The sequence below is a fragment of the Palaemon carinicauda genome, chromosome 1 (assembly GCF_036898095.1).
Source record: "Palaemon carinicauda isolate YSFRI2023 chromosome 1, ASM3689809v2, whole genome shotgun sequence".
Lineage (NCBI taxonomy): Eukaryota > Metazoa > Arthropoda > Malacostraca > Decapoda > Palaemonidae > Palaemon > Palaemon carinicauda.
In genome coordinates, this window is record NC_090725.1 from 82,002,607 (window position 1) to 82,020,738 (window position 18,132).

Consider the following 18,132-nt stretch of genomic DNA (forward strand, 5'->3'; position numbering starts at 1 on the left):
ATGTGAACACTTGACATAATAACTACATGAAAGGAGAGTAGTTGGAATGGCACCAGTGACCAGTGTTGCAGGATTCAAACCAGCCGCAGCCTCAGAAAATGGTTATGTAAGACTCATACTTTGTTTCTTGCCTTATGGCCTGGGAGATTTTTGTAATGTACCCGATGGCAATGTCAATAAAGAAGAACTGAATGCTCCTTCCTGGAAACAAAAGTGAAACGTTTACAATTTGTCTATAGCTATTATATGGTCAGAGCATGAAGTACTTTTATCAAGTCATTTTTGCAATAACCAGTTTTACTACTGTCTTTTACACTAAAAACAAAAAGTATGTGTTGTCAGTTTATATTAAGTAATGAACATTTCCTTCTAGTGCTTTTAAAATGGGCCAAGTCGTACCAAACCTGCTCTCTGCAGTTGCTTGTCATGAACTTTCGCTATCCACTACTGCACACAGTGGACAGTAAAGCTACATCTTAAAATACAATTACATCTGGATTTAGCAATGTTTAATGGTATATGATTTATAAAAGCTTTAGTTCTTGGTTTCTCCTATATAACATTTATATTCTGCTGAATTCACTTAAGGTTTAAATATTTCAGATAAAGATGAGACTACTAGAAGATTATTTTGGTAAATATTTTTGAATAGCAGTAGTACATATTGCGTTGCATCACGACTTGCAAAGGAGCTTTGTGATGAAGGTGGGCACTGAAAAATTTGCAAATTATTATTGATTCCATAAGACTTATCAAGCACACAAATAGAGTGAATATGACACCTGAATTATGTGAATCAAAATATTTTGGTTATTTTTTTCTTCATATTAATAACCCATTGGTTGATTTGTTAATTGATTATTATGTTAGTAAAACACTTGACCTCACGGTGCATACTAACATAAATTCAGACACTGAATCCAAACCTTTGTCTTGGATTTGAATGTCGTAGACTCAATTATGATTTTGACCCCAGGTGCTGTGGACTTTGACAGGGTGGTGGCCTTGGATATTGTGTTCTTTAATACCAATATCTTTGATATCAGTATCTATCTAGCTCAATAAATCAAATGCATTCTTCACTGTGATCTTGAAAATTCGTAAACAGTTAGTTATAGTTACCTTCTCTGTAACTATTTAAGTTTACTGGCGGCCAGTATTCTCATGTATTGACAATTTGCATGCAATCCGAAGTAGTAAACTACAGTGTTTAATCATATCTGGCTTGCAGTCCTCAAGAATTAAGAAGCAAAGTGTACATATATGAGGTGAATTTTAGTAACTTTTCAGTTAATACGCAGCTGTTGTGGTGGCCTATTGGTAAGGTTCCTGCCGGAGACCTTTTGGACTGGAGTTTGAGTGCCGCTCAATCTCGATTGTTTCTGGCAGTGTCTGCAACCTCATCATCCTTGAGATTTAAGGATGTGAGGCTGGGTGATGCTTATAGGTCAATCTGCTGAGTCATCAGCAGCTATTGCCTGGCCCTCCCTGGTTATAGCTTGATGGAGAGGGCCTCCGGGTGCTGATCATACGTGCATATGGTCAGTACACACACTCATATATATATATATATATATATATATATATATATATATATATATATATATATATATATATATATATATATATATATATATATATTACAGATGTAATCTTTCTTAGCACGAAGATAACTTTATATATGGTAGTCCACATAAGGAAAATTGAGAGATAATGTGTATATTTAGAAATGCTCTACAGTTTCGTCCAAAGACTATATACTGAAGGAAGATAGGAAGGCTCAGGCTTTAAACACACAAATGAGTGTGCTATGAAAAGATGCCAAATACTCCCATGCGAAACGAATGGCTCCATCTGTTGAGCGACCAACCAAACATTCAGAGCGGTAATGCTTACGGGTATATAGGATGGAATTCGATTGTAAATTTTGCGACATATTTGTTCACAATTTGCATTACTATGTCAGTATATTTTACTCATATATTCATGATATTCTTAAATTATAGGTAACTAAATTGCAAATTATGTTTCTCAGTCTATTTTTCAGAAATTCAATAGCTATATCTCTTATGATTTAGTTAATTTTCTTGCAAATTTAAGTATTGTACAGTATATTACAACCATTTTTAAATGTTCTATACAATACCACATTCGAATAAATTAAAACATACTGTATATCTGATTTGTTAAACTTTGCCACAAATGCTTATGTGTAGGCATACATTTAATTACAGTTTGTAGGCCACTGTAAGATGGAGAGATATTAGGTGTATAAAAACACAATTGTATTTTATTTTTTATTGAAATGGAAAAGCATGATGCACTCGTGTATAGTTTAGTATTATAAACTAATAAATGTATAAATGTACAATCAAAAGGATCAAAATAACACAAAATTGTATCGCACACAAAAATAATCAAAAGGGGGTTGGAAATAGAAATAAGGTAGCATACAAGGCAACAAAAAATGAAAAACAAAAGAGATTTACTGTGGATGCCTTGCCTTAATCTTACATCCAATATCAGTGGGGCTTACTCATTAGCAGCCCATACTGCATGTATTATACTGTTTGTACTCACCGTTCTTTGTCCTTAGTGAACCTGTGAAACACCTAATGAGGATCCGTTTCTTTTTGTTTATGGCACACAAATGAATTTTCCAACGATTGAACTAGTGAATTAGTTGGAAAAGGATTTCCCCTGATTGGTCAGTCTCTACTTTGTAGTCACGTGATCAGTGGTAACTTCGTTAGCTCCGCGCCAAGTATTGTCATTCAGCGTTGGACACTTCAAGTGTACAGTTACCACTTTACTTTTTATTCAGCAATGTCCAAGCGCTCCTATTCATATTAATAAATTGTTAATTGAGTATTTGCTTATTTGTTGTCCTAAAGTAGGGACGGTGAGGTCAGGGAACACACTTGTGTGACTTCTTTACTGTCGGCGCCATGATTTCGTTTGAGTCAACTGTCAAATTCTGAATATAAACAAACAGACAACAAACGATGTATACTTACAACGCCATCTGAAATCGGAGCAACCAACTATTGTGTTCACTTTGGAGTTGCCAACTAGCGTATTGACATTCTATTTTGAGCCTTCCTATCTTCCTTCGGTTTATAGTCTTTGGTTTCGGCCGCCACTGGACCTCTTCTCAAATCGTTTATTATGAAAAGCGTTAATTTCATAATAAACGCTCTAAGAAGAGGTCCAGTGGCGGACGAAACTACAGAACATTTCTACTCGTACACTATCTTAAAATTTTCCATATGTGGACTACCATATATATGTGTGTGTGTTTGTGTTTATGTATCTTACTAGTTTGCGAAGGACACCCCATCTGGAATGCATCTTCATAAACCCTGATAGAGAACTTATGTTGTTCCTCCATTGATGATACCTAGATGCAGAACAAGTGCGCCAGGTAAGGATTTATTTGGATTTTATGAATATAAAGGTAATTGTTATGATACATTAATTCTTAGCATAACAGGACTTCCTTATACGAATTGGACAGGTGCTGGCCGTTTTATCGTGTTCCCCTGTATGAATAATGGAGTAATGCTGGAGGAATTTGATATCTTTTTGTGGGGAAACGGAAATGGCTAAACAGAAAAGTTGTGTACGTCGTACTAGAGAAACTGGGTCTACTTGACAGATTATGTCCTCTACGTTAAGGAGGGAGGAAGGTTAGGTAGGATTAATTCTAGTTAGAATATGTCGATGTTATCCAAACCGAACCTATTTTGTAGGCTATTAATGCCGTCGGCGCACCTCTAGTCCTCTATACATAACACCAAAATGTCATTTGGTGCATCCCTACAACTCTTAGTTGCACCCACCTTTTAGCTTTTCACTTTACCACCCAATCTTCCATTTTGCTTTATAACCATTTTCTAACTTCATGATCTCTACCTGGCCTCCCTACCATGTGGGCCAGATTCCTTACACCCGTACTATCATGATCTAGGATGTCGTATCATTTCGAAAACCTGCAATATAAGCTATCTAGTCGTCCAGAGAACGTGAATTAGATTTTGTCTTAGATGAGGTAATAAAGACAATCCGTATCCTAGGTATCTGAGTGGTCGTTGATTTTTCAAAAACAATAATTTAACAAGTAAGGAAGACACTTATCCGTCGGTGTGAAGCTGTAATGATACATGTTCATTCAATACGGTATTCTATCATTACTGAAGTTTTTAGGCCGATACGGTTAAGGATGGTTAGTGGGTAGGCTTAGGCAAGACTAGGTCTATAGATTAAGGATATCTATAAACCTTGGGCTAAGGTACCAGCCATCCATTGAGATATTACCGCTGGAGAGTTATTAGGCTCTTTGACTGACCAGATAGTACTATATTAGATCCCTCTCTAGTTACTGCTCATGTTTTGCCTACACACGCACACCGTATAAGTTGAACTATTATTTACAAATTCTACACTTTACTCTTACACCTGACAACACTATGATAACCAAGAATTCGTATTCATTTAATGGGTTAAGTACTGTACTGTAATTGCTCAGTGGCTAATTTCCACTTGGTAAACAGCTCTTCTTGGAGAAGGAAACTCCAAAAACAAACCATTGTTCTCTAGTCTCGAATGCTGTTATAGCCTTTGTACCATGGTCTTCTATCTTCTTGGATTAGTTATCTTGCTAAATGGTACACTCAGAAATACTATTCTATCTGTTTCCTTGTCTCCTTTCCTCACTAGGCTATTTTCCTTGTTAGAGCCTTGGGCTGATTATAGCATCCTGTTTTTCCATCTATGGTTGTAGTTTTGGTAATAATAATAATAATAATAATAATAATAATAATAATTTGATGATATTATTTGTGAATTGTATATCTTATGAACACTTCTGAGTAATTACTCCATTTTTAATTTTGTATATATTTTGAATATATATCAAATGTACGTGGACATCACGAACTTCTGTTTGGTGGACTATGTTGACGATGACAGTTCCAGGTCGTTTAGTGAAGTAACCAGGGTAGGTTTTTTTTTTTATAATTCTATAGTTTTTCTATAAATCTAACTTGTTTCCCATGTGGCGAATTGTTTTAAATTATGAAAAAAAGTAATGGGGTGAATGTAGCTCGTTGGGACAGGGTAAGATAAGAGTATGGCAGTCTAAGGATACGACTCCAAGGTTAGGTAAGGTTAGGTTAGGGGGTGATGTTCTTGTGTCTGTAAAATGTGGTTTTTCACTCTGTCCCAACAAACTACGAAGGCTCCAAAGTAATAAATTAAAGCGGTACTTTCCTGTTATTGCCCCACCACTAATTTCCGATATAACCCCGGTACTATTTTATAGGTTAGGTTAGGTGGATAAAATTCAAACATAACCTAACCTAACCTAAAAAATAGTACTGGGGCTATATTGGAAATGAGTGGTGGGGCAATAACAGGAAAGTACCAGGAAAGCAATAGCTTAGCATAATTTGGCAGTACAGTATATGGAGTGTGGTCTTCTAAACAAATAACCCAACCACTGAGGGGGGGGGGGCAAGCCAGCCTCAACTTGGTGCCGGTCCCAAGCACGGGTAAATGGGGAGGGTTGGCGGCAGGAAAGGCATCCGGCCATGAAAAATTAGTCAAAACAAATATGGCCAGTGAAAATTGTGAAAATAAAACTAATGCTAGGGCGTTCCCCGTAGGCGACGCGTCGGGACCTCGCCTGATCCCTTTGAAACATCGGCAAGGGCTACCCAGTCATGGGCGGGCTGGGTTAAAGAGGCAAGCTCAGAGGAAATTATCAGAGGAGAGGATGAGAGTAGCAACTCTGAATGTGGGGACAATGACTGGAAAAGGGCGAGAGCTGATTGACCTCAAAGGGATTAACCTGTGATGAAGTGTGGGACAGAGGTAGATGGAGAACGCTGGCCAGAAACATCGACCCCACATAAAGGTGGGAAAAGATGCAGACAAAGAAGAAGAAGAGGTCTTCTAAACAAATACCAATATAAATGACAACATAGTACCGATATTTAGTAGACTTCGTAATCAAGGTGTGTAACTGCACTGTAAGATTGACTACATCAGATTAATAAACACGTATTCACATAACCTGAAATAATTCTTGAAATTATATCGGTTGTTAATTGCAAATATTGAATTTCGCACGAATTGCAGAAAGTCTTAAAGCTGCTGCCCCATCTCGACAAATATGGTGATATTTTCCTTTGGAGTATTTAAAGTTAAAAGTTTTTCTCAGTGAAAGTCCTTTAGGGATATGTGTTTGTTAATATATTAGACGGTTCTGCTAGACACAGATGTACACAACACAAATTAAACTAACCTACTAGAAGGATGCAATGTATATTTATACATATCTTGGTAAATGTAAATGATCCTGAGGTTTGAATATCTTTTTCATGCAAAGCGTATGAAGTTTCGACAATAGATATTCAAAACGCTAATTTCCTAATCTGCCATCGTAAAATTATGGTAAAAAAGTCTATCATGTATTTAATGATGTTTTACATTTTCCCCCACACCATGTAACAACAATATGGGCGTGGTCATACGTAATATGAGTTGCAAGGAGAGTCCAATTAAATCTATTACTTATTTTAGTCTGATGAATGTATAATTAGGCCTATAATTAGTTTCTAGAAAATATTATCATACGGAAAGATTATTGATAAGGTAAGTTTTAAAAAAACAAGGTAATGTAGAAGTAAAAACATTATTGTTATGGAAATGCTAATCATATGTAAACATTAATTAATGAATTTCAATAACATTTCGAGCTTCTTGACGAAAAAAGTGCAGTGTAGATATTCTAAACCTATAACGTTCACCAAAATGCAGCTTAATATTTAAAATAATCCATAGGCCTAACTGATGTGATAAAATATTAGGTTTTATAAGTTAACTATATCTTAATGGTGTTCCAGGTTAAAAGCCGTTAAAAACCACTTTTCTTGAAGGGTTTCTAATTTCCGTGGTGACGCCTCTCCCTTTAAAGTTTAAACTTAACGTCATGGCTAAAAGCCCTTAGTTTAAACTTGAAGTATGAAATCTTTCAAATCTGTGACTGTGTTCGTTGGAACAGACCAACATTACCGTCCACAAAACAAAATTATGAAATCACAACAAGACAGAAGTGAGGGAAAAGAGAAATAAAACGAATAAAAGACAAATTTGGTTACACAGAAAGTCACAAACCACTTAGACACGTAATCAAAAGATTAATTAAATGAATTACTAAAATTCTCTAGTGTAACAGCATTAGCCGTTCTTAAAGACAAGTTACAAACGTTCACACGCCGAAAATACAGCAGCAACTAGAACCAGATCCAACTGCCCCCCCCCCTCACATAAAAAAAAAAAAAAAAAGCTCAGAGAGCAGCTGAGTGTGAAGTGAAGTGCGTGACGTCGTCTGCTCTGCAGCATGATTTTAATCAGGGGAGATGCGACTTCGACCATTATAAACTTTAGCTCATAGAGACAGTACAATCAACTCAGAAAACACACACACACACACAACCTATAATACATAACAAATATATTATCAAAAATTGATAAAAAAAACTTATAATAAATTCGTCTTAACAGACTTAACCATATTTGAAAATCGTACAAATACATGACATGTGATGCCACCATTGGCCCCACGGACGAATTAGATAAGCTAAGTACGATTGCCTCGAAAAACTACGTGGTTATTGTTTTATCATGTTAATGTTCTGGAATCTTTACAATGAAAATACATAAGTTCGTGTTATCCCGACACATAATGGTTTTGTTCACATATAGGCCTAAGTCAATAAGGTATAAACTAACTTATCTTCTAGGCTATACAAGAAAATCACAAAACGAAAAATGAAAGTATATATGCATAAAGAAAGTGAATCAAATACTGTGATGAAGGGAAATTCCTCACTAAATTTTCTTCTTGAGATAAACTGTAGGCAAATAATAATCGAACATTTATGTGGGATTATGACTTTGAGCTAAATAGCCCGGCGCTTAGAGCTGGAATGTCATTCAGGGCCCATGTGGGGCCATAGGGGTTAGTGCCGGCAGTGTACCTCACGCGGTGCACTGTAGGATCTATGCTGCATTTGCATTATATCCTTCTACTTTACATCCGTAATTGATTCCTTTCTTCCAACTTGGTGTCTAACCTCTTTCTAACTTTTACATTATACTGTAGTTCTAGGGTTTTTACAATACATTCATTTAGGCACTGAATTGCTAGCAAACACCAACGCCGGGCTTTGTAGCCCAAATTCATAAATCCAATCCAACCAGTATCATCTACAACTGGGGGAAACTGCATTTGCTCTCTGAAGTAAAATCTAAGAGGTTGGATTGCAAGGAGGAAGAAGGGAAGCAGGCCTATCTAGAAACTAACAAATAATGAGAATAGTGATGACATATACAGGTATGTATTAGAAATCATAAATCATTTATTAACATAAAAATAATACTGCTTTGGTAACTTACAGTTTCCCAATGAAGGCTTAATTGATGTGGTTGACTTATTCTAATAATCAGCAATATAAGGAAATCAGATTCTAAAATACAGTCTGTACAAATGAAAACTGCTAGGCTGATGAACAGTCAAATGTCCCTGCTATTAGAAGAGCAGCATTGCAGATGATTGTTGAATTTATGACACACAGTTGCACAACAACAAGATATTTCCAATTCAACACAATGACTAATATTATTAAATTATCATCAGTTGTGGTACAAAACAATCACCCAGATGACGTATGTCAAGAGATGAGGGACTGCTGATGACAAAGGGAGACCACAGACTGAGAGGGGCATTGCAATTTCATAACATGTACACAAATCAACATATGTAACGGCCCCACCTATTCTTGAAATAAATTACTGAAGAATACTGTTACTGCTAAAGTCTTGTATGGCTACTTAAGGGGTAGACCAAGGTGGGAGGGGTACACCTAGAGCAAGGGGTAGACTTAGGGAACTGGTAGACATAGGGGAAGGGGTAGACATAGAGGAAGGGTAGACCTCGAGGAAAGGGTAGACCTAGAGGAAGGGGTAGACCTAAGGGACAGGTATATTTGATGGAAGGGGTAGACAAAGGGGTGAGGGATAGAACTAGAGGAAGGGGAGACCTAGGAGAAGGAGGAGACGTAGAGGAAGGGGTAGACCTAGGAGAGGATTTGACCTAGGTGGAAGGGGTAGACCTATAGGATGGAGTAGCCCTACGGGAAGGGATATACCAAGGAGGAGGGGTAGACCTAGTGGAAGAGGTAGACTTATAGGAAGGGATAGACCTAGGCAAGGGGTAGACCAAGGGGGATGGGTACACCTAGAGGAAGGGGTAGACGTAGACGAAGGGGTAGACCTAGGGGATGAGTAGACCTAAGGGAAGGGGTAGACCTAGAGGAAGGGCTAGACCTAGGGGAGGGGTAGAGCTAGGGGAAGGTGTAAATCTAAGGAAAAGGGTAGACCTAGTGGAAAGGGCAGTTCAAAACGTTTGGCAGACCAAAGGATAACACTACCACGAAAGTCTGAAAAGATCTGAAAGGTGCTTTCGACTATCGGGACTTGAAGTTCATACAGACATATTTGAAATTTATATTTAATATCAAAATTGCTAGCATATGTAATTCTTGCAAAAAATAGATAATCAGTCGACAATACAGACAATTATATTCAGCAGAGACAGCAGTATGAAATGAATGATTTACGATCTATTAGTATTGAGGACAAAATGTGTTGTGTACAGGTTAGAATTTCTTATTTATGCTATGAATCATGAAGGCCCAATCCTATTTTGCATTCATATAATTGGTTTATCAAAATTATTATAGACATGAAGCTATTTTAGGATGATACACATATTTAGAACTCTAACCCGAGGTAGTGGAAGACATTGGTACAGAGGCTATGGCACTTGCCAAGACTAGAGAACAATGGTTTGATTTCGGAGTGTCCTTCTCGTAGAGGAGCTGCTTACCACAGTGAAAGAGTCTCTTCTACCCTAACCAAGAGTAAAGTAGCAGATGAACAATTTCAGTGCAGTAGTTAACCCTTTGAGTGCAAAAGAATTGTTTGACAATCTCAGTGTTGTCAGATGTATGAGAACAGAGGAGAATGTGGAAAGAATAGGCCAGACTATTCGGTGTATGTGTAGGCAAAGGAAAAATGAGCCGTAACCAGAGAGAGGGATACAGTGTAGTACTGTCCTGCCAGCCAAAGGACCCAAGAACTCTCTAGCTGTAGTATCTCAATGATTGATGATACAACCGATAATTTAAACGAAGCTCTAATTTGTGTTACGGAATGGATGACATTTAAACGAATAAAGCTAAATGGAAATAAAACTGAATTGATTTTGGTAGGGAAGAAAATTATTTAAGTAGGCCTAATCTTGGTGGCATCTTAATAGATATTAACGAATATTTGGACCGATATCTAGAAGATTGCATGGCCTAGTTGTGTTATTGGAATCTGATTTGTCTCGCGGTGCCAAAATTAATGATCTAAGAAGAATCACTGAATATAATTCCAGAAACATTATTTTGAAGAAATATCTGACTCGAGTTACGGTTAGGAAACTTGGTTAGCTAAGTTATTAGTAGAAATGATTACTGCAACCATATCTATCACAATTTATTCAAAGTACAAATTAAGAAGTTCCAAAACATAATAAACAGAGCAGCAATTTTAACAAAGGGGTGTTGCATCCCAAGAAACGATTACCCCTATAATGACTGAACTACACCAGCAACCTATTGAAGGTAGAATAATTTTAAGGTATGTGCAATGACTCAGATTATCAGAACTGAATGTCCAAAATATTTGGTAGATTTTCTGCACATCATACAGCCAATCAATCGTGTCAGCACGAGACTAGTTACGGATGATTTCAAGTCATGGGATCCAAGATGTACACCTGGACTGTGGATTCTAGAGCTTTCAAATATACGGCAACAGGATTGTATAAGCTCTCTCTTGACATTAGAGGGACTGCTGATATAGCCTACAGTTCTTCAAGAAGTTGAAGACTTTCGTGTTTAGTTGTGTCATGGTAATGGATTTTACTAAAACGGATTACGCTGTATGATTCTCTGAATACACAAAGGATGTACCAAAGTACACACACACACACACACACACACACACACACACACACACACACATATATATATATATATATATATATATATATATATATATATATATATATATATATATATATATATATATATGTAACAAGTTCATTGATCTTGTAGCACACTGGGGCTTTTCGTATGTGAGGGGACCAGGTAAGCACCCTTCAAAGAAAACGAATTAAGAAAATGGAATCTTGAACTAAAATTTGTCAAAAGTAGCGACAGTTCTGCTAGTCTTGAAGGCATTGTGGCATTAGTTGTTTGTTCTAAAGTTGCTTAACATTTTGTCATACATACAGTATTTTACCTGCAGTATGACAAACCCATTAGTACCTTTGCACCACCAAACTGAGTAATTAATCTGATGCCAAAATATGAATTTTTAATGGGCATATTTTTACACTTATTGACACGGCTTTGAAAATTATGAAAATGATAAATACTAGTATTTCTGGGTGTATGTTTCCTTAATCTCTCCTATGAAATAAAGATCAAATGCCTGGATACACACACACACACACACACATATATATATATATATATATATATATATATATATGTATATATATACATACATATATATATATATATATATATATATATATATATATGTATATATATACATACATATATATATATATATATATATATATATATATATATATATATATATATATGTATATATATACATACATATATATATATATATATATATATATATACATATATATATATATATATATATATATACATATATATATATATATATATATACATACATATATATATATATATATATATATATATCTTACCTGTCACGCCCAGGGAGGAGAGGGAGTAGTCATAAACCTGGTGAGAGGGGGTTACACTGAGAAGTACGATCGGAAACCACACTCTCCCACAAAATGCCGAACCATCTGGTTGTAGACTTATAGTTAGGAAAGGGGAAGGATTGAATCTGTGCTTGGGTGTGCATATTTATCTAAATATTTAGACGTAATTTTTGACGGGTCGGATACTCTAGTTTAAGATAACTAATTGAAAAGTACTCTTGACTACTACAATTTGAGTTCATACAGACCTGAATTGATTGCATCCTTCAAGATCAACTATTGGAATATGGGATTCCTAAGCTACTACTTATTATCAGTTGTTTGGCAAAAGTTAAATTCTTACCAGATCACCAATCAGCAAATTGGTATATACTGTACTACGGAGACTGCAGTATGTTCTAATGAAAATGAGGGACAAATAATGACATCAGGGGTTCTACTTGATTTAGTGCAGTCTTTAATACTATACTGCATGAACCATTTCTAAATGATATACTTGTCGACACAAACTAACGAGTACGGATTGTAAATTCGTATTAATTGCAAGAAATATTACGAAGAGGAGGGCCTTCGGGAAGTGTATCGGGTCTAATCCCATGTTGTTATTATTCGTGTCAGTTAAAAGTAGGCTATCATGAAATGAAGTTTGAGCTATTTAACGGTGACTATTCTTTTATTTGCCATTTGTAACATTGAGGATAAAAATGAAAAATTAAAGGATGTTTTAACCAGAGTTAATGGGTGGATGTCATCCAAATAACTCAAACTAATTTACCTTCAAGTTGTTTTTAAGATGAGGAAGAAAGATAATACAAGAGGTAAATATTAATGTACATTTTAGTACGTGGCTCGTATATTACTGGATTTAAGTTAGTCTTTTAGTGTTCAAAAAGATAATTTAGTGAGAGTTTCTGGCCATGAACATATACATGATACTTTTGTTATAATAGATCTCGATTACTGTTGCGTTTAAAATTTTTTTTATTAGATTTATCATTGAAATAATGAAAAACTGTAAATCCATGTAATATGATTTATCCAAAGTTCGAATTCGGAAGTCACAAAACAATAAACAGGGAAGCAGCATTAATATGGATGTCTCCCCTCCGGGTAAGACAATCTCTGTACGGTTCTAGTTAACAAACTGCCAGTTTGTATAAAGCTAGAATAATGTTTAGTATACACACATTGATTTATCAAGCTCCTACTTGATATAAGTAGGACTGGTGATATAGGGTCTTTAAATAAATTGAAGACGTTCTTATTTTCTTTATCTTAACATTGTACACCTCACAATTAAGATGAACTGCGCTGCACGAATCTTCAAATGTTTGACTAGTGTTCATGGCAAACGAATCTTGTGAGTCTTGCAGTTTGCTTTATCAGTGGAGTGGGACTTGATAAGCAGACTGCGAAGTCAAGCAAATGAAGCTGTACCTCGTTAAGCGGGAATTTCAAAGTCGGATTTGCTAACTCTAATCGACCGCCTGTCAGGAAATGACTTCTGATTCCTTTCTGTCGATAGTTGGAGGCAGTTTCCTCGTGATATACAGTCTCGCGACATCGATCTCCAAAGGTCCATTTTATATATATATATATATATATATATATATATATATATATATATATATATATATATATATATATATATATATATATATATATATATATATATATTACTTTTTTGTTTCACTATTTCTTCTACCGCTAGCACTGGCAAACCCATGTGCTGTTTAAAGGGAAGGAATATTCGAGAAGTTATTAAGCATTATATATTGGTTTATTTGCATAAGTCACATGCAGAATATTATATTTTGTACTTCAATGTATTAGGGTGATATGATAGAATTTGTGTACAAATGTCCATCGCAAGCATATTACTTATCTTAGTTTTCATGTCAATAATTGTACTTGAACGCATAGTTTCTCATATTTTATCCAATTATGTTTAATTGAAATAATTATGTTGTTTTCATTATCATCGAAAATAGTATTTAGTCTACTAATATTCCGAAATACTTCAATCATTCTAAAGATGATTGATTCTCTATATAATAGAGAGAGAGAGAGAGAGAGAGAGAGAGAGAGAGAGAGAGAGAGAGAGAGAGAGAGAGAGATTGCGATTGTTCGTTAATATATGTAGTTATGAACGAATTTTTAATACCATAGATCATAGTATCGTTTCGTATATGACTTAGTGTCGCTACAACAAATGACGTTAACACTCATTTTTCTTTTATAGCTGCATTAGCGAGCTCAAATTGAAAAAAAAGTAGCTAATCTTTGAACCTTGGATCGATATAAAATGCAGGTCCTTCAACAAACAGATCATAGTCACCCTTATCCTTCTAAGGAATAGATCTATTGAAGCATCTGTGATATAGAACAGATTCATTTAGTGACAGGACAAAGTACTGTAGAAAAAAAGAAACAAAACTCTTTGAGATACACTATTGGGAGGCTCGTTTCCTTTCCGTTTCTTTGTTTGTTTCATCCTTGCAAAAAGACACGGGTTTCTATCAATCGATAAATCCAAGTTTTAACGTTGACTTTCAGCAAACACCGGGTGGCGTCACTCATCTATTCCAGTTTCTCTGCATTTCATCGCAAGAAGAAGAAATCTTCTCTCTAATTTTCCTCTCAATCATAACTCTATGTTGTTTCAGTTCTGATTAATGTATAGATTAGTTATGATGTCAACGTAAATAAACATTTTACTTTCACAAAGCAAATAGGTCAACAATTCTAGCACTACGTCCATCCCAGAGCTCTAGTTATTGATCCAAGGGCTGCACGCTCATCTTCCTCGCCACTCACACATTTCGAATTTCTTCGTACTTCTCTCGTGCTATGCTCTTGTTTAAACGTATCCTCTGCTCCTAGTTCATTATTTCAGTCTTTTTAAGGGTAAATGTTGTGATTGTGTAGCTAAGATTCTGTTGGGTGTGATCTTCAGGTCGATAGCGAAACCAAATGCTTCGCAAGGAAACAAAATTATTGGAGGCATGTGATTGGTCATGAATCACGCGACGTCACGAAAGGTGGAACCAATCGCGAGTAGCCGGGAACAGGACTTACTCCGTGAGCACTGGGGCCCGACTCTGCCGAGGCCGAGCATAAGTCAGTATTCAGTAACACGGCTGCACTCGTTGCGTCCTTTAATGCGGTTTATTATCAAGAATACTATGTTTCAACACTCTTGTTAATCTTGATTTTAAAGTATTTTTCTTGTAAACAACGGTAAATCGAAGGAGCATTGGTGATGTAGGTTGGTGATTTCTGAATGCTGAGGTTATTTTCATGTGTCAAATTCCAGCATTAAGAATTATCATTAATCATTGTCGTTGCTTATAAAAGGCTGTAACATTATTAATGAATGATAGAAATCTAACAGTGGCAAGGGAAACGTGTCGACCATAAAGTGTACCCTACAGGAATAAGCCTAACCAATGGAAAGGCTGCCAAATGCAAGTGAATATATTGTGCAATTACACTAAGCAACTTTATCCAGTTGAAATGTGATTAAATATTGCCGAAATATCCTCGCAAATGTTATACCTTTTCCCTGCCTGAGCTCTCTCCCACGGTCTGTTGGTTCCTCTTCCCTTTCAGCCCGACTCATTAACCTCGCCCTTATCAAAATAAGAAGCAATACTGTACAGTGTGTCAGTGTCGTTCGTGAAGAGAAAGAGAGGGAGAAAGTGAGTTCGTTGCTATGGTGAGTGTTGCTATGCTTTGACTCTCATACTTCGGGTGTTGAGAATTGTACAGTAGTATCACCCAAGATCTTTAAAAGCACCACGTTTATTCAGATTTTCCGTCTTTCGCCTCTTTCTCTTGGTGGAAATCATCTCCACTTCAGACTGCTGCTGTGCTGCCAAGGTTCTCTGCCTCTTTCGCTGCCGGGAAATAAAGAAAATAACGAACCACTGGTAACTCCTGTTTTCAAAGCTGATGCGTTTTTATTCCATGCTGTATTTAATAATGTTGGTCTCTTACCAAATTGTGCGCTGTGTGCATCTGAAGAACCTGGTTCTCGATTTTCTAGTTTTGCTTCGGGGTGAAGACGCCATGTAAATATAGGCTGTCGCTCTGAAAGGTGTTGGGCTGGATTGCTGCCATAATTTGCTATGGCATAGAAAGGGCAAATATTAATCAGTATAATTTGAATGTAGAGTTGTTTTGGCCTGAGGCGAAGAAGCTATTTATTTTGATTTTTAGGCTTCGCAGTATCATTTTTCAAATAAGGACGAAATTTGCATGTGGTAGAGCATATATGCAGTATATATATATATATATATATATATATATATATATATATATTTATATATACATATATATATATATATTTATATATATGTATATATATATATATATATATATATATATATGTATATATATATATATATATGTATATATGTATGTATATATGTATATATATATATATATATATATATATATATATATATATATATGTATATATGTATGTATGTATATATATGTATATATGTTTATGTATGTATATATGTTTATGTATGTATGTATGTATATATATATATATATGTATATATATGTATGTATATATATATATATATATATATATATATATATATATATATATATATATATGTATATATGTTTATGTATGTATATATATATATATGTATATATGTTTATGTATATATATGTATATATGTTAATGTATATATATGTATATATATATGTTTATGTATATATATGTATATGTGTTTATGTGTATATATGTATATATGTTTATGTATAATGTGTATATATGCTTATGTATATATATATATATATATATATATATATATATATAAAATTGTATATCCTGAATTTTATAGATACTTTTGCCTTTAAATATCTTTCATTAGATAAACGCGGTAAATAGCATTGTCAGAACAACAACATACTTACCATAAAATAATTGCGCATGAATTTTCTCATGTTATGATCCATAATAGTTTCCGTAGCATATATTTGTAGCTAATTATTGAATAGAATAGAAGCCTGATGATGTCCAGTGAAAGTAGGAACTGGACCGTCGCATATGAGTTGTGAAAGTCATAGTGCTGTGAACTGAAGGTAGTTTGAGTCAGGAATAACTGTTATTGAATTGTTCGAGTATGATTTTGTTGAAGAAGTGCAAATAATGGCCAATACTGCCTTTCCCTTTTATTTGCTGAGAGAGAGAGAGAGAGAGAGAGAGAGAGAGAGAGAGAGAGAGAGAGAGAGAGAGAGAGAGAGAGAGAGAGAGAGAGGTGTATTCTGGGATATCTATGACTAGCTTTGAATACACTTTCAGCAAGTCGAGTGACATTCTTTTTGTTGCGAAATAAGGTATTGCCGTCTTGCACTAGTTTTTGCAACACTGTGGGTTGAGCAATGATGTTCATATTATCTGAGCTAAGTCTACACCCATAAAATATGTCATGTCTTCATCCGTTCTCCTCCCTTCTAAAGACGAGTCAGCTGTATTTACAAACATTGGTCAACTAGAGCTCTCACGAAACTATGTTAACAGTTTATATATATGTGTATATATGTATATATATATGTATATATGTATTTATATATATTCATATATATTTATATATATGTATATATATATATATATGTATATATATATATATATATATATATATATATATATATATATATATATATGTGTGTGTGTGTGTGTGTGTGTATACCTACGTGTACTTATATATTTGTGTGTATAATGTATGTATATATGTGAATATTATATATATATATATATATATATATATATATATATATATATATATATATATATATGTATATATATATAAATGTGTATACCTACGTGTATTTATATACTTGTGTGTATGTATGTATATATGTGAATATTATATATATATATATATATATATATATATATATATATATATATATGTGCTTGTATGTATATACATACACACTGACACTAATACGCACACACATTTATAAAGTATATATATATATAAATATATATATATATATATATATATATATATATATATATGTATATGTATACATATGTATATATATATTATATATATATCATATATATATATATATATATATATATATATATATATATATATATACATATATATATATATAATTAATGTGAAGAGTCTATGCATGCATAACCTTATAATTCT

At 34.5% G+C, this 18,132-nt stretch overlaps 1 protein-coding gene across 8 annotated transcripts in view; it reads left to right on the top strand.

Moving 5' to 3' along the window:
• The first annotated feature begins 3,188 nt into the window (after positions 1–3,188).
• Positions 3,189–18,132, top strand: part of LOC137649379 (uncharacterized) — a 100,041-nt gene continuing 85,097 nt past the window's right edge. For 2 of the 8 annotated variants that reach the window (XM_068382375.1, XM_068382380.1), the window contains exon 1: positions 3,189–3,424. In XM_068382375.1, coding sequence (XP_068238476.1) covers positions 3,405–3,424 — 20 coding nt within the window. In that variant the 5' untranslated portion in view covers positions 3,189–3,404. The other 6 variants (XM_068382384.1, XM_068382390.1, XM_068382363.1 and 3 more) reach the window with 4 other exon arrangements.